Raw genomic sequence first — 17661 nt, 5'->3', positions numbered from 1 at the left:
GCCATTTCATCCCACCACGAAAATACAGGTTTTTTCCTCTCTAAAAAAAAAAAAATTAAATACCAAAATAACTACATTTAAATAAATAATGTTACGATGATGACATTAAAAAGCTCAGCATCAGGCTGAGGCCGTGGCCCTCGGCCAGCACAATCGGGAAGGGCGCGCGGTTTCTTCCTGAGGAGCCGGGCGAGGAGGTGCGGGCACCTCCCACTCATTCCCTCACCCCCCTCCCCCCCTCTCATTTTCTGTAGAGGAGTCAGCCTCAGGATTGGGTTCAGTTCTGAAAAGTCAGGGAGGTTTCCTACCACAAAACAGGAAATGCCCCGGACGTCCCCTGAAGGACGTGGCTCAGACCCCGCTCCACCATGGCAGCCACTCACCGAAGGTGGGGAGTGCACGGCGGGTCAGAGGGCGCCCAGAGCCGGGGGTGACACCCCAAATACAAACATACCACGGAGAGACCTGGGATCTGAGTTTCAAAAGGGCCTGTGATAAAAGACTGAATCTTTTTTTCCAAATTAAGTAGAAATGGTTCTGTCGTTTTAAACATACACAATACTTAGGAGACTTATTTTACTTAGAGTGGAAAATTTTGCCAGGGACAAAGTCAACACAAAGAAACAACAAAAAGTCGCCAGAAAGAGAACAGTTAAGTGCAGCTCGGTGAGTCCCGGCAGTTCCTTCCCGGCACCAGCTCATCCCTGGGTTCTCAGGGTTCCATGTGGCCACAATGTCCGTCCACCTGTCCATGCGAGCCACACGCTGAAATGGAGGTGGATAAAATTCATCAGGCAGCTGCTGTAACACGGAAATGTGCAGATGCCAAAGTAGCTTCATCTGAACTTTAACAAGACAGACAAAAGGAAATCATTCCATAGGCTGAAAACAAAAACAAAACTACGTTGTTTTTTCCCCAAATGAAATCCACGGAAAGGGCCTGTGTGATTCCGAAAGTCTGAGGAGAAATGGAGTGATGTGAAATGCCCAAGACCCCATCATTTTGTAAAGAAAGGACATCTCAAAATACTCTAATTCCACACGTCTCCGCTGCCTGGTGGATCCTGAGGGCCCAGTCCTGGGAGAGCCACTCACAGTAGGTGCTGACTATGCCGTCCTCACACAGTGCTGCCCGGTCCTCGTGGGAGGACAGTTTCACTTGTAGGGAAGAGCGGAGCCCACAGGCAGCCCAGCAGGTACTCAGTGGCGACTCTCCCAAATCAGGTTTTGTTGTGTGTGGATTTTGCTCAAGTGTGACTTCTGTCTTTACATTAAGGAGTGTTAAGGCCACCTGGGTTTTGTGTTTTCAGTGCTGGGAGGTGAAGTCCAACCACAGGGCCCTGCACCCCGAGTGCTGGCGGGAGGCCACGTCTCCTTTTGGCACCACAAAGTTGATATTGTTAAAGAAAAGCTCTCCCAGCCGCTAGTTCTGGACACCCTTTTCCCTTACGGCAGCTGGGGGTGCGTCCACACTCAGGGCAATGACAATGCTCTCGCCGTCTTCTGTCTTGACCCGCTTCAGCTCGGGCTGCTCCGGCGGGTCACCGCTGTGCCGCTTTGTGGGCAGGGAGGCCGAGGCGGATGCGTGTGTTGCCAACATGTGCAAAGGACTCGCTGCTGCTGAAATGACACGAAGGAGTCAGAACCCCATGGTCTCAGATGAACCCTCGCCCTCTAAGGGTCCTGGCACTCCCAGGCCCGCTGAGGCTCCCACAAGCCCCCAGGGACTGGCCCACGGTGGCCAAGGGCACAGGAGCCTGGGCTGGGCCCTTGGGATCCCAAAAAACTGCAGCAGGTTAACTGCCTGATTAGCGGACATTTTTATTAACGGCTGGCATCATCTTTGTTATATCCTATAAACAGGCAATTTTGATGTCACTGCTGGGGGAGAAAGGCTGAGTCCAGTAATGGTTGGGGCAGACAGCCCTGCTGGCTCTGCGAAGGAGTGGCTGCCGCTGCTCTCCCTCACGCAGAGGCCCTGCCCTCGCCCACCACCCACATGAGATGCTCCTGGACCGTTTCCACACAGAAAGGAGCAGGGCTGCACCTGTCCCATAGGAGAGAAGCACCAGAGTTTCTCATGAGTTAATTCCAAAGGCCAAGCTTCCAACTGACATGCGATGGGTAATGTTACGTGCCAGCCTGGCTGAGCCACAGTGCCCAGATTTCAGTCAACCATGACTCTGGAGGTTTCTGTATAGTTACTTCTTTAGATGAGATTAACGTTTAAATCAGGCAGCTCTGAGTAAATCAGCTGACTGCCATGAGTGGGCCTCATCCGATCAGGTGAAGGACTAAGAAAAGACTGACGTCCTCTGAGGGAAACACTCTGCCCTGGATGGTCTCTGGACTCTTGAAAATCCAGCACCGACCCCCCGACCCCCCAAGCACTGGCCCCTCCCAACACTGACCCCCCCCAACACCGACTCCCCCCAACACTGACCCCCTCCAACACCGACTCCCCCAGTACCAGCTCCCCCAACACCGACTCCCCCAACACAGACTCCCCCCAACACCGACTCCCCCAACACCGCCCCCGCCCCCAGCACCGACTCTTTCCCTGGGTCGGATCCGCAGATGCTGAGCTTGGCAGGTCCACAGCAGAGTGGGCAGATCCCACAGACTCTACACGACTCCACGCCGCCCCCTGGGCTGTTTCTCTGGGGCACTCTCATCCCCCAAGTGCCAACGGGACCCCACCACCTCCAGCTTCCGGCACAGGCCAGTCTCCTCCGTGTGGGCGGCAGCATTTCTGGAAGGCGCCATCACCTCCCCGGAGGGCACGTCTCAGGGGGCCCCGAGATGCTCTCGGAAGCAGGCCCCAGCCCCAGGCTGCGCACACACCGTTCACTGCACTTCTCTAACCTCAGACCAACTCGGAGCACCCAGGATGGGAGCACAAACACACCCCCGGGGGGCCCCAACGCAGCTGTACAGCAGCCCCTCAGGCTGTCCCGGGAGGCTCAGAGCAGACAGGCCTACCAGGCAGTACCTGAACCCAACGGCAAACGCAGCACACACAGTGCGCCCTGCCCTGGTGCCCAGAGGTGTGGGAGGGGAACTCCCCCACCTGTCTAGCAAGGGCCAGCCCCCTCAGACCACAGGCACTGGCGTGGGCAACACCCGCCTCCTACTGCAGGGATGCTGGCTGGTCAGGGACCGACCTCCGCCCTCAGCTCTTCCCCAGCAGAGCGGATGTGAGCTCAGCCAGATGCATGGCCAGCTCCTCGTGGGTAGGGAACACACATGGCCCGGTAGCCGGGGCAGCCACAAAGAGCGGGAGTCAACACTGGGCTCCGAAGAGAGTCAAGCAGCAAACAGGGACCCAGTGGCAGCGGGTCTCGGCGGTCAGAGCCCCATTCTGGAGTTCGGGACATGGCCCTGAGGTCACAGATGTGCGCTGCCTGGAAGCCGAACTCCTGTCAACAGTGTGGATGTGACTTTATTGGGTTCCCCTCTCCTTTCCACCCCTGAGCAACAGAAATAGCAGAGGATGAATTTACACATAAAAGATGACCAAGAGGCCAGATGTGGTAGCTCACACCTGTAATCCCAGCACTTTGGGAGGCTGAGGCGGGTGGATCACCTGAGGTTAGGAGTTCAAGACTAGTCTCGAACTGGCCAGCACGGTGAAATGCCATCTCTACTAAAAATACAAAAACATGGCCGGGCACGGCGGCTCACGCCTGTAATCCCAGCACTTTGGGAGGCTGAGGTGGGCAGGTTATGAGGTCAGGAGATGGAGACCATCCTGGCTAACATGGTGAAACCCCGTCTCTACTAAAGAATACAAAAAATTAGCTGGGCATGGTGGCGGCGCCTGTAGTCCCAGCTACTCGGGAGGCTGAGGCAGGAGAATGGCGTGAACCCGGGAGGCGGAGGCTGCGGTGAGCCAAGATGGTGCCACTGCACTCCAGCCTGGGCGACAGAGCGAGACTCCGTCTCAAAAAAAAAAAATACAAAAACATTAGCTGGGCCTATAGTCCCAACTACTCAGAAGCCTAAGGCAGGAGAATTGCTTGAACCCAGGAGGCGGAGCTTGCAGTGAACCGAGATCGTGCCATTGCACTCCAGCCTGGGTGACAAAGAAACTCGGTCTCAAAAAAAAAAAAAACAAAAAACAAGCAGCTGCTCAGCTTCCAGAAAGCGCAGCGGCCGCACAGCAGGAGGCTGGGCTGAGGAAGAGGCTTGGAGCCCACCAGAGGGCAGGGGAGGCTCCAGGCCTGGGGAAGGCACCGGAGGCCGCTGAGCCCACCCATGTGACCCAGAGGAGCCGCGCTGACTCGGCAGCCTCTCAGGGAGACCCCCACATTCCCTGACGTTGGTTTCCTGGCGCCTGACAGCAGGGTGGCCCCACGGAGAGGCACACACGCACCCAGATGCAAGTCACGGCCAGTGTCTGACAAGAACCAATACCCCGAAAGAGACGAGGTCACTGCTGTGATGTGGGCGTTTGTCTCTTGAAACACAACTCACTTGCCCACGCAGCCTAATTAAGAGGTGGCATCTGCAGGTGACATGACCATGAAGGCTTTGTCCTCACTAATAGCTTAATGCTGTCACCAAGGGACAGGTTCACGATTCCAGAAGTGAGTTCATTGTGAAAGGGTGAATACGCCTTGGCCCCACCACCACGTGAGCGTACAGGAAGACGGCCCGTGCCAGCCTCCAGAACTGCAAGCCAATCCGTTTCTGCCCATGATAAATTACTCCATCTTGGGTGTTGTGTCACAGCAGCACAACACAACTGAGTCACCCCACAGAGAGCCTCACCCTCACCAGGACTCAGGGTGACTGAATGACCCAGAGAATCTAAGTGGCGTAGGCCACGCACAGTGGCCCACGCCTGCAATCCCAAGGGAGGCCGAGGCAGGCAGGTCCCTCGAGGCCAGGAGGTTGAGACCAGCCTGGACAATACAGCAAAACCCCATCTCTATAAAAAATAAATAACGTTTAACAAGACATAAAACTAGAAATGACAGCCAGACAGGAGGACTAAGTTTAGTGGTCTGCAGCACTGCGAGGCGATGAGAGTCAACACTAGAGTTTCAAACAGCCAGGATACCGAAGGTCCCAACACTTAGAAACGGTAAACGAGATGATGGCTGTGCTGATTACCAGGAGCCGGACGCTTCCAAACGTCGCCGCGCCCTGCACACGTGCACAATTATTCTATCTCAATTAGAGCACAGCAGTGAGAGGCCTGGAGTGAAAAGAAACTGGGCGGCCGGGCGCAGTGGTTCACGCCTGTAATCCCAGCACTTTGGGAGGCCAAGGCGGGTGGATCACCTGAGGTCAGGAGTTTGAGACCAGCCTGGCCAACATGGTGAAACTCCGTCTCTACTAAAAATACAAAATTACCCGGGCGTGGTGGTGGCGCCTGTAATCTCAGCTACTCGGGAGGCTGAGGCAGGAGAATCACTTGAACCCAGGAGGCGGAGGCTGCAGTGAGCCGAGATCACGCCACTGCACTCCAGCCTGGGCAACAAGAGCAAAACTCCATCTCAAAAAAAAAAAAGAAAAAAGAAATGGTGACACTTAAATACTCTCATCCATCCAGCCCTGCCCTCAGAGAGCCTCTGTCGCGAGGTGCCCCACCACATGGGGACCCCACATGAACCCCTGTAACCCAGCAGCAGGGCTGTGCTAACATGCCCGGCCCTGAAGACAGAGGTCTCAGCAGAGGTGCTGAGGGAGGTGGAGAACACGTAAGGAAGGCTACAGGCGGCAGAGCCCTGGAGGCGCTGGAGCTGGCGAGGGAGCGGCCATTAGCCCTGCAGCACCGTGGTGGGCTGACCACAAGAGGGGCGGAGAAGGAACGCGCAGGCGAGCTCGGCAGATGCTCCTAATGAGGCCCCCACGTGCTCTCTTGGGAAGGCACTGAGCTCTGTTAATCTAAACAAGCTAAACAAGGCAGAAGGCTCCATCCCGAAAGCTCTGCAAACTCGGGTGTGCACTGAGGACCACACGGTGCCAGAAAGGACCATCCTGGACAAGGAGCGTGATGTATGAGCACCTTGGGCCCACGTGAGCTGCGTGGACATAGGCGTGGCCCAGGGAGTCCTGGCTCAGGACGTGGTGGCCCTGAGCACACACAGAGGCGCAGCCGTCTTCACCAGCCCCTGCCCCTCACCGGCTGAACTCTATCTAGACAGGCTTGCTCTGTGTTCCGTGAGAGCTCTGAGCACAAGGAGCTCTTGCCACGCCTGACAACCCCAGGGACTTTAATTTGTACGCATCACCTTAACAAGCCCAGGAGGACTCAGGAATTTCCATGAAATGGAACCCGAAGTAGCTGAGAAGATGGGAGGGGGTGGTCCGTGGAATAAAACAAACATGGAATCAAGCAGATGGGCAGAGATCAAAGGAAGAGGGGCTCTGCCAACGCTGCCACACACTCTGGATTCAACACCGTCCCAATCCAGACGCCAGCAGGCTTGGTGTAGAATTCTACAGTTCACATGGAAATGCCAAGGACCTAGAATGGCTGAAGCGATTTTTAAAAAGAACAAAGTTGGAGGAGCAACACCTGAGTGGGAGACTCGATGAGGCTGCAGGAGTCGGACGGGGGCCCTGCCACACAGACTGACTGCAGAAAGTGCGCCTGGAAACAGCCCCCACGTGTGCACAGTCTCGGGGCGTGACGAGGGCACCAGGGCAGAAAAGCGCTCCTGGAAACAGCCTTAGGGCAGGTCCCTGGCCTCGGCCTCTCTGCCCGTGGTGGTGACCCCTCTGGTGCCCCGGGGGAGTCTCAGGCAGCCTGTGCAGTTCCTCCCTGCACGTGACAGTCTAACCCCATGCTTAGGTCAGAAAACTTGGCCACATCCACATAATCCTTCAGTAAAAATACTAAATTTACCTTGGGGTAATATATTACCCACAATACAGTATCAACATAATTGCTTAATACAGTAGGAACCCAAAAGCTTCACGTGACTGGCAGCTCTACTGCAGTATTCGTTTTTTGCAGTGGTCTGGATCCAACCCCGCAGTGTCTCTGAGGTGCACCCACATGCCTGAAAGGGCCTGAAATCTCTACATATGCATAAAGAACTACAAATGTCACAACAAAAAGACAAACAGCCCAATTAAATGATGGGCAAAGGATTTGAAAAAACATTTCTTCGAAGAAGAAATACAACCAACCATAAAGTACATGAAAAGATGTTCTGGCTGGAGGCGGTGGCTCATCCTGTAATCTCAGCACTTTGGGAGGCTGAGGTGGGCAGACTGCTTGAGCCCAGGAGCTCGAGACCAGCCTGGGCAACATGGCGAGACACCTCTTACAAAACAGAAAAACAAAAACACCAGAGGCCAAAGCCGCGACCCCCCATGCCGGGTGTTTGGCATCCAGGCTAGAGCTGACCTGTTTTAAGGAAAAGCATTTCCAGAATCTCCACTTGGTAGTGAAGTCTTTCTTAAAGCCCATCTGCCACCTCCTCTCCCTCAACAGCCTCTCTCATCTGCTCAATTGGGCACTGGCTTTGGGGATGAAAACTCTGGGATGGAGTATGAAAGCAGTAATAGAAAATACTGGGGCCAGCTGGGCGTGGTGCTCACATCTGTGATCCCAGCACTTTGAGAGGCCAAGGTGGGAGGACTGTGTGAAACCAAGAGTTTGAGTCCAGCCTGGGCAACAGAGTGAGACTCTGTATTAAAAAATGTAAAAATTTAGCCAGGTGTGGTGCCACATGCCTGTAGTCCCAGTTACTTAGGAGGTTGCTGTGGGAGGACTGCTTGAGCACAGGAGGCTGCATGAAGCAGTGAGATCACGCCACTGCACTCCAGCCTTGGTGAGAGTGAGATCTTGCCTAAAAAATAACAAAAACAACAACAACAACAACAACAACAACAAAACGCCGGGCGCAGTGGCTCACGCCTGTAATCCCAGCACTTGGGAGGATCACAAGGTGGGTGGATCACAAGGTCAGGGGTTCAAGAGACCAACCTGGCCAACATGGTGAAATCCCGTCTCTACTAAAAATACAAAAAAAATTAGCCCCACGTGGTGGCGCACGCCTGTAATCCCAGCTACTCGGGAGGCTGAGGCAGGAGAATTGCTTGAACCCGGGCAGCAGAGGTTGCAATGAGCCGAGATCGTGCCACTGCACTCCGGTCTGGGCAACAAAGGAAGACTCCGTCTCGAAAAAAGGAAAGGAAAGGAAAAGAAAAAAGTCGTGCTAGGAACCCAAATTATGATTTCCTGAAAAAATCCTTTCTCGAACCGAGTTGTTTCTTAGTCAAAGGTTTCAACCAAATCAACAGAGAACCATTCCCAATAACAGATCATTTAAAACGTTTTTGTTCAAAGATCACTGACACCGGGTACGGTGGCTCACGCCTGTAATCCCAGCACTTTGGGAGGCCCAGGTGGGCAGATCACGAGGTCAGGAGATCGAGACCATCCTGGCTAACACGGTGAAACCCCGTCTCTACTAAAAATACAAAAAATTAGCCAGGTCCAGTGGCGGGCGCCTGTAGTCCCAGCTACTCGGGAGGCTGAGGCAGAAGAATGGCGTGAACCCAGGAGGCAGAGCTTGCAGTGAGCCGAGATCACGCCACTGCACTCCAGCCTGGTGGACAGAGCGAGACTCCGTCTCAAAACAAAAAAACAAAAAAAAATTTAAGCCTGAAGTACGTGACTCGTACAAAGCCTGTGGGGGAACATGAGATGGAAAGACCAGGCCCCGGACGAGGGAGGATCTGGGCCACTCCTGCCTGTGTGTCCACGTGCAGGTGAGTGGACAACTCACGACGTCTGTATTTGGAGTCCAGTAGTACACTGAAAATAATCCCATAAAAGCTTTATTTTAAAACATCAATATTTTCAATAGTGAAAAATTATTTCGGATAACTTAAAAACACAAAAGGGATACAGTTTTTTGTTGTTGTTGAGACGGAGTCTCGCACGGTCGCCTGGGCTGGAGTGCAGTGGTGCGACCTCGTCTCACTGGAACCTCCACCCTCGGGTTCAAGCGATTCTCCTGCTTCAGCCTCCCAAGAAGCTAGAACTACAGGCACCCGCCACCGTGCCCAGCTAATGTTTTGTCTTTTTTTTAGTAGAGACAGTGTTTCACCATGTTGGCCAGGCTGGTCTCGATCTCCTGACCTCGTGATCCGTCCACCATGACCTCCCAAAGTGCTAGGATTACAGGCGTGAGCCACCGCACCCGGCTAATTTTTGTATTTTTAGTAGAGACGGGGTTTCGCCATCTTGGTCAGGCTAGTCTCAAACTCCTGACCTTAAGTGATCCACCCACCTCGGCCTCCCAAAGTGCTAGGATTACAGGCGTGAGCCACCGCACCAGGCCGGGATACAGTTTTTCAAACTGCTTCTAAGAGAGGTGGACCCAGAAGGCCTCTGACCTGCACCGGTGGCTCTAGGCAGACCTGGAATGTTTCAGAAATGCACATTCTTGGGCCCCACATCAGATGTGCCTAGTCGGGAACTCTGGGGAACGCAGCACTCTGGCCTCTTAACAAGCCAAGCCTTCTGGGTGATTCTGACACATATCAAGTCTGGGCATCACCAGGCCTGCGCCGTCTTAAGACTGGGAAGAATGACTGAGACCAGAAAGACAACTGCCTGCCCTCCCAGGGTCCGCCCCCTCCCAGGGTCCGCCTCCTCCCAGCGCCCGCCTCCTCCCAGGGTCCAGCGCCCGCCCCCTCCCAGCGCCCGCCCCCTCCCAGCGCCCGCCTCCTCCCAGCGTCCAGCGCCCGCCCCCTCCCAGCGCCCGCCCCCTCCCAGCGCCCGTCTCCTCCCAGCTACCTGCAGTGCCACCAGGTTGTCACCTTAGAGCATGACAGCCACAGTTACCCACAGAGAAGAGGACGAGACACAGGGCTTGGGGACGAAGGCATTCAAACAGGTAACTGATGACTGCAAACTTCGCATTCTATCTACAGGCAGCACATGTGGCTGTTACTTAAAAACAAAAACCCTCAGGTAGTTAGTCTTCCCCAGAGAAGGTTCCAGACCTTGTTCTTTCATAAATTTGGGGAGAGGCAGGGTGGTGCTGAGTCAGAGTAGGAGGCACCTGCAGGTTTCCAGGTCTCTGTTCCTAACATTCCATAAGGATTCGAACTCGTGAGAAAGCCCTTCTGACCTTCACCCTCTTTCAGAGAAAGTGTGTCGTGGGCACAGAGACAGTTTTAGTTGGTAGCTTTGGATTTGCCTGCTTGAGAGCCTGCGAGCGGCAGGATCAGCCAGCGCAGCCGCCCACAGCCCGCGTGTACCCGACCCAGAGCAGCGGGAGCCCACACCTGGGCCAGGCCCCAACGCCAGAGTTGACTCGGCAGCTGGCAGGGACTCCCGCCCTTTCCACACTGCGCAGCGCAGGGCGAAGGCAGATCGCCTGGTGTCGGCGCGGACGTTCTGCTGTCTCCGCTTTGTTTTCTGTGCACGGGCCTCCGACGGACGTTCAGGGCAGAGCGCACAGAAAAGCAGCCCTTCTCCCACCCTCAGCAACACAGCCCCGCCGCAGGACGCGCGAGGCCAAGTGACAAGACGGGTGGCGGTTCCACACAGGAGCTTGGCGGGCCACAGCCTTCCGCCATTTCAGGCTGCTTCCAGGCCACACCCAGGAAATCTACAGAAGGCGAGAATATTTTTCTCTCTCAAGGTATTAGAAACCCTCATCTCTTTTCAGACAGGTCCTCCAACGGGAATCCCATGACAGCCGACTCCATGACCACTTCCTATAGCATTACTAGATTTCCTGCAGCTTCGAAATGCAAATATTTCCTCAGACAAAAGTTAAAATCGTTACAGTCAGAACCAAAACCCCGAGTGAGAAGGGTCTCTGCTCCCCACCCGCGGGAGCCACAGACCGGCATGTCTTACCATTGTTCACCTGGCCGTGGACCGCAGTGGGGACTGATGCCACATGAGTGCCGTTCTGTGTGACAGTTTTTATTGGTAGCTGGTGTTGACCTAGAGGTGCCTGTTGTACTATGGTCACCGTCTGGACCGGGGTGGTCTGTGCCGTCTGAATGATCCGGCTAGCAGTGCCAAGCGTGGCGTGGCCAATGGCGGGGACAGGTTCTACTTTCACTGAAATTAAAAGGAAAGAAACGACACTAATATTACTGGAAAGCAAATAAAAATCTTGCCAGTTTAAAACATAATAGTCAGATGGCTACCACACCTGCTAGAAAATGTCTCTAAAACAAATGGCAAATTAGAAAAGGATGAGCAGGCCAGGCACGGTGGCTCAAGCCTGTAATCCCAGCACTTTGGGAGGCCGAGATGGGCGGATCACGAGGTCAGGAATTCGAGACCATCCTGGCTAACACGGTGAAACCCCGTCTCTACTAAAAAATACAAGAAAAAACTAGCCGGGCGAGGTGGCGGGCACCTGTAGTCCCAGCTACTCGGGAGGCTGAGGCAGGAGAATGGCGTAAACCCGGGAGGCGGAGCTTGCAGTGAACCAAGATCCGGCCACTGCACTCCAGCCTGGGTGACAGAGCAAGACTCCGTCTCAAAAAAAAAAAAAAAAAAAAAGAGAAAAGAAAAGGATGAGCAAATCTTTGTTTTTTGTTTTGAGATGGGAGTTTCACTCTCGTTACCCAGGCTGGATGGAGTCCAATGGCGCAATCTCAGCTCACTGCAACCTCCACCTCCCGGGTTCAAGTGATTCTCCTGCCTCAGCCTCCCGAGTAGCTTGGATTACAGGGGTGCACCACCACACCCAGCTAATTTTGTATTTTTAGTAGAGACGGGGTTTCTCCATGTTGGTCAGGCTGGTCTTGAACTCCCGACCTCAGGCGATCCGCCTGCCTCAGTCTCCCAAAGTGCTGGGATTATAGGCGTGAGCCACCGCACCCAGCCAAGGATGAGCAAACCTTACGGACGTCCAAGAGTGTGAGGCTGATGGGGCGGCCTCTCCTCCTTTCCCCCAGTGCCCACCTTTGACTTCCCTGTGATCTCCGTTCTCCTGGGGCTCTGCCTTAGGAGGGGCCAGCACGGCTGCCGGGGTGACCACGGCTTGTCCAGAGACAGTGTACGTGTTCGCTGGGGCCAGTCCGGCCACACTGGTGACCGATACCGCTGGGATCTGGTGGACGACGTGAACCGTCTGCACGACGGGTGGCTGGGAGGTCGAGGTGGTCACTGGGGTGGCCACAGTGTAGGTGACAGGCTTGATGGCCTGTGGTAGCTGCCGCTGGACGGTGATTAAGACCGGCTGACTGGACAGAGGTGACCCTGGTGAAAGACACAACAGGACCGACACTTACAGATACTTCTACAAAGGTTCCCACACTCAGCACCGACAGCAACATACAAACTTTAAAATACAGGATGTGGCCCTATTTCACCTCACAATAGTAAAGTTACTAAGAATGAGGGAGATGTAGTATTTTAATAGGGGTATTTAATTCCTATCTCTAACTGCCAAAAATGCAATTTTAGCTCTATTTAGATATCTGGTAACACCTCTTCCCACAGTTCTTTCCTTATGAAAAAGAAAATGTCAATACTCAATATAAGAGGAAACGGGGCTGGGCACGGTGGCTCATGCCACCCAGCACTTTGGGAGGCTGAGGTAGGAGGAGTTTGAGACCCGCCTGGGCATAGGGAGACGCTGTCTCTACAACAAATATTAACTGGGCATGTTAGTGTGTGTCTGCAGCGCCAGTTATTTGGGAGGCTGAGGAGGGAGGGTTGCTTGAGCCTGGAAGGTGGAGACTGCAGTGAGCCAAGAATACGCCGCTGTACTCCAGCATGAGTGACAGAGCAAGACCTTGTCTCAAGACAAACACACAAAATTAAAAAGAAGAAGAAGAAACTGCCCCTGTAGGCCAGAAAGACGAGGGCCACACTCACCTAGGATCAACATCTTCCTCCTGTGAGGGGAAGCAGAAAGTTCAAAAACAGAGTGGGGCTGTCACAGAGCCTCTGGCACCCAGCCTCTGCCCTTTGTGGTTTGGGGGCTTAGAGCAGAGAGAGAGAGACATGGCTGTCAGGGGCCACTGCCAGTGGGCAGGGGAAGGCTGTTCTCTGGCCCAGGAGGGCCAGTAATCCCAACTGATCCAATTCACATTTCTGTCAACTGCAACAGACTCAGTTTGGACACATTTCCACACTATGTTTAATTCCCCAGGGCACACAATTTTACTCCACATTATGACTTTCTAAGTAAACTGCAAACTGTTTTACCTGTTCCTTAAAATGGACATGTTAGGCTGGGTGCAGTGGCTCACACCTGTACACCCAGCACTTTGGGAGGCCAAGGTGGGCGGATCACGAGGTCACCAGGTCAAGAGATCGAGACCATCATGGCCAACAGGGTGAAACCCTGTCTCTACTGAAAATACGAAAATTAGCTGGGCGCGGTGGTGCGTGCCTGTAGTCCCAGCTACTTGTGAGGCTGAGGCAAGAGAATTCCTTGAACCTGGGAGGCAGAGGCTGCAATGAGCCAAGATCGTGCCACTGCACTCCAGCCTGGCCACAAAGTGAGACTCCTCCGTCTCAAAAAAAAAAAAAAAAACTGACATGTTTTTGCTTCCAGTGTCTAGTTTGTCTACTTCATGGTTTTTTTTGGGGGGGGGGCAGGGGAACGGGGGGTGTTTCATGGATTTTTGAATGACAAACTAAGAAACAGGTTAATTCTAAGTTCTTTCAGGCATCTACTCAGTATCGTTTAAAGAACGTTCATTCATTTTTAAAAAACACTCCCAGTGCTACTAGTTTTCCAAGGCCTATAAAATCACACTCAGGTACTAGTATAAGGTACAGAGGGACAGGGAGGCCTCCAGTCCAGCTATTTCTTCTCTGTGGAGCCCAGGCATCCGCGTCTGGCTCACACTGTCTGGCCTTCGCTTCCTCTCCCACTGTCTCACCTGGTGCGCTCTGGGCAAAGCGGGCTTCCTGGATGACAGCGAGTTTGGGCTGTGCGGCGCCAGGCTCAGGCTCCAGGGGGGCCGGCGAACCTTCCCTCGACAGGCTGTCAGGGGTCTGGGCACCACTAGAGTGAGCAGACAGCACTCCAGCGTGATTGGGAGAGGCTGGGGCACTCCTGTGTCACCGAGAAGAACACATTGCATGTTTACACACTCAGAAAGCACTTTGCAAAGGGGGTGTCATCTGTCTCCTGACCACCAACTACTGTTGTGTAAGTTCTACTTCTCTGTACACCTGTGAACTGAGCAGGACAGTCGGGGAGACAGCCTCAGCCTGTGTGACAGGGCCATCACAGGCCCCTTGCCCACATACGCAGCACGGCTACGGGGCAGGGCTGGCTGCCCTCTTTAAACAGCTCCTGTGCACAGACGTAGGAGCCAGCAGTGGGCAAGTCAGTGGGCACTTAAGACTGACATTGTGCTCATTTATTTTTCTGGTTAAAAACAGTATTCATGAAGCTAAAAGTAAGTATTTAAACTCAGGCAAATTAACACTGTAAGTCAACACGAGTTTAAGCAGCTGAAAAGTAGTGCGTCTGTTTTTGTTTTGAGACAGAGTTTCACTCTTTTGCCCAGGCTAGAATGAAGTGGCGCGACCTCGGCTCACTGCAATCTCCGCCTCCCGGGTTCAAGCAATTCTCCTGCCTCAGCCTCCCGAGTAGCTGGGATTACAGGCGCCCGCCATCACGCCCGGCTATTGTTTTTGTAGTTTTAGTAGAGACGGGGTTTGACCATATTGGCCAGACTGATCTCCAACTCCTGACCTCAGGTGATCCACCCGCCTCGGCTTCCCAAAGTGCTGGGATTACAGGCGTGCACCACCGCGCCCGGCCTAAAAAGTAGTTTTAAAGAACTTTTCCTGTGCCAAAGGAAAGGAAAAATGTCACCATGGCACTGGAGTGAACAATATGCGACGAGCCCCACAAAGCAGCAATCACTGAGTGGAGTGCAGTTTAAACTCTGCAAACGGTCTCAAATGTTTCAACCACTAGAACCAGAAAATGCCCGGGCAGCCACTCAACACTTTTGCTCAAATCCCCATCCCAACATTTAATCATAATGCATTTGGTAGTTCCTTCATTTTCAAAAGGAAATTTTCCCAATACATTGAAGGTGAGTTTAGTGAGCATGAAGTGAGGCCTTTTGTTCCTCTTTCTCCTTACCTAGAAGAGAGCGGTCCCAGAGGGGTTCTAAAGCAGGGCACGCCCCTGGGCCGTCGTTTCCTAAAAGCCTGTTCTATTAATTTGCTCTCAGAGGCTGGGTCTATCCTCCAGAACGAGCCTTTGCCTGGTTCTTCCTGGGAACGTGGCACTTTGATGAAATAACGGTTCAGAGAGAGATTGTGGCGAATGGAATTCTATGAAACATAAAAAAATACATAGAATTCGTATATTTCTTTGCCGAGAAATGAAAACACGTCCTAGTTTTAGTGCCCTCCAAAGCAGAACCTCGACGTGGGGCGCCGGCAGCCTGCAGAGTGAACTGTTTCTCTTTTGCGTCACACAGGTAACGTACTGACAGCTCACAAGGTCTGAGGGAGGCCCGTCCTGCACAGGAGTGAAAACCCAGACGTCACGCTTACAAACGACAACAGAGAGTGACGTTTACGGGCTGTGCTGTGTGGAAGGAGCAGCCCTCCCCGCTTGGTGAGTAACTCTCAAGGGAAGGAGCAGCCGGGGGTTTGAGTCCAAGGCTGCTACGGGCTTCCAAAGAGGAAAGGACACTGCATTCTGTGGTAGGACAGGCCCGGGAGGCAGGCTGGGGGGCTGGGGAACAGGAGGGCATTCTGCGGTAGGACAGGCCCGGGAGGCAGGCTGGGGGGCTGGGGAACAGGAGGGATGGGCGATCCACACAGCACTTGCACACAGAGGCCCTTTCTGACTCCATCTCCTTTCAAGGTGGGAAACCCAGGACTGCGACTGTCAGCACAGAGCATTCCAGGTGGAGTCAACGACTTACAGCTGCCAACCTCTCCCTGCTTGGAGACACACAGAGCTGAGGTGAGCCATTCTGTTAAGATACTTTTTCACACAGAATTAGCTTACAGAATCTGTCATGCCATTAAAATTAAATTAATCCAGTATAAAGTATTTGGTGAACCAGCAAAAAAGAAAAATGAGCAAGAGGCTGAAAATCAGGACGGACACCATCTTCCAGTAAGAGAGGACTTGGCAAAGTGCCTCTGTTTTTTATTTGATCCTTGAAATAATTTCATAAGATACACAGGAAAAATTTCCCTCCCAGCTTCTCGTCAGTGCATCATTCTTTCTATTAGAAAAAGCCAGACGGGCGCGGTGGCTCACTTGAGGTCAGGAGTTGGAGACCAGCCTGGCCAACATGGTGAAACCCCGTCTCTACTAAACACACAGAAATCGGCCGAGCACAGTGGCTCGCACCTGTAGTCCCAGCTACTCAGGATGCTGAAGCTGAAGAATCGCTTGAACCTGGGAGGAAGAGGTGGCAGTGAGCCCAGATCATGCCACTGCACTTCATCCTGGGCAAGACAAGCAAGACTCCACCTCAAAAAAAAGCCCAGCTAAGGGTTTACAGACAACCTGAAGAAAGCCCCCGCTGTGACCTGATTCAGGCACCATTACAGCCAAAACCGGACAAAAGTCATGGGTTCACAGAAACATTCCATTAATTTACATTAATGTGTAGATTTAAAATTAAGCTGTTAAAGTGTTAAAACGGTGATCACTCAAAACACAATCTGAACCTACCCAAAAAGTCATTTCTAAATTTCCCAATTAATCTTATTAGAATCACAAGCCTCGGAAATCGTCAAAGGTGACTAAGAAATCCAACATATAAAATAACACTTTACAACCAATCTCAGTGGCTGTTCAAGTGCCATGCTAACGCCTCTGGGCCCTGTGGACGGATGGGAGCTACTTGGTGGGCAACATGAAGAGGGGGCGAGGCTGTGTGTGGGATTTTGGGGAACTGTTTACAGGTGCAGGCGTCACATGAGATTTCCAATATTCTAATAACCACAGATACTTGCTATGATGTTTTATTTCGCTTTAGCTGACACCCAGTCTTTCTATCAATTCCTCCAGAAAATCAAACATGACTGTTACTGGACAGAGAAGGCAAAGCTTTGCCAACTGCTCTCAGAATTTTAAGTGTGAAGAAGAAGGTAGATTCTGAGACTGTGACCAATTTTAAGTGTAAAGTAGAAGGTGGATTCTAAGGCTGTGACTGAAGAAAAGCAAACCCAGACGATGGTAATATAAAACCCTCAAGCAGTGCAAACGGCAATCCCAGCCACTGCCTGAGAAGGTTGACAGTTGCCCTCTCGGCTGTTCTGCCAGGACCAGTACTCCTAAGCAGGAACTCAGAAAGAACTGCCCCACACGGCATCCGACGCTGGAGAGCAGAAAGCAGTCAACCATCCCTGGAGTGAAGACTGTGGCTGTACTGACTGACGCAGAGTCATTTAATTTGCATGCTGCTAGGAGGAAAGAAGGTCAGTACAGTGGGAATCTGGAAGCAGAAAAGGTGACTTCGGGGCCAGACTCTAGCCTTGTGAGCAGAAGAACGCGACATGGGCCAGAAGCCCTGCTCCTGCATCACCACCACCATCACTTACAAGACGCAAAGTCAGTCTGTGGAATTGGGGAGCTGCTACTTTCTGTCCTGCAAACATACAAGAACACAGTCTGCATCATCAGAATAGATTCTAACCTATTTTATTCTCCAATCCATCTCCCTAACAACAACTTCAAGGGCAAATAAGGAAAGATTACTTGCAAT

The 17661-nt window shown here is 52.8% G+C and overlaps 1 protein-coding gene, 1 long non-coding RNA gene and 1 other non-coding gene across 5 annotated transcripts in view; 1 reads left to right on the top strand and 2 right to left on the bottom strand.

Annotated features, from left to right (window-relative positions):
• Positions 1–562: 562 nt before the first annotated feature.
• Positions 563–17661, bottom strand: part of FOXK2 (forkhead box K2) — a 78830-nt gene continuing 61731 nt past the window's right edge. For 2 of the 3 annotated variants that reach the window (XM_028837038.2, XM_077973426.1), the window contains 5 exons: positions 15066–15259; positions 13843–14018; positions 11909–12205; positions 10844–11053; positions 563–1620 (listed from right to left, as the gene is read on the bottom strand). In XM_028837038.2, coding sequence (XP_028692871.2) covers positions 1424–1620; positions 10844–11053; positions 11909–12205; positions 13843–14018; positions 15066–15259 — 1074 coding nt within the window. In that variant the 3' untranslated portion in view covers positions 563–1423. The remainder of the gene's footprint in view (positions 1621–10843; positions 11054–11908; positions 12206–13842; positions 14019–15065; positions 15260–17661) is intronic. The other variant, XM_028837039.2, reaches the window with a different exon arrangement.
• On the top strand, positions 14445–17179 carry LOC144336100 (uncharacterized). The gene is made up of 3 exons (XR_013407550.1): positions 14445–15548; positions 15801–15902; positions 16965–17179. It is a non-coding gene; the product is annotated as an uncharacterized LOC144336100 (long non-coding RNA).
• On the bottom strand, positions 15399–15499 carry LOC114673342 (small nucleolar RNA U13). Its single transcript, XR_003724051.1, has one exon. It is a non-coding gene; the product is annotated as a small nucleolar RNA U13 (small nucleolar RNA).

This window comes from Macaca mulatta, chromosome 16 (genome assembly GCF_049350105.2).
Source record: "Macaca mulatta isolate MMU2019108-1 chromosome 16, T2T-MMU8v2.0, whole genome shotgun sequence".
In the NCBI taxonomy this organism is placed as follows: domain Eukaryota; kingdom Metazoa; phylum Chordata; class Mammalia; order Primates; family Cercopithecidae; genus Macaca; species Macaca mulatta.
The sequence above is the reverse complement of the archived record's forward strand: the minus strand, read 5'-3'. Positions and strand labels throughout refer to the sequence as shown.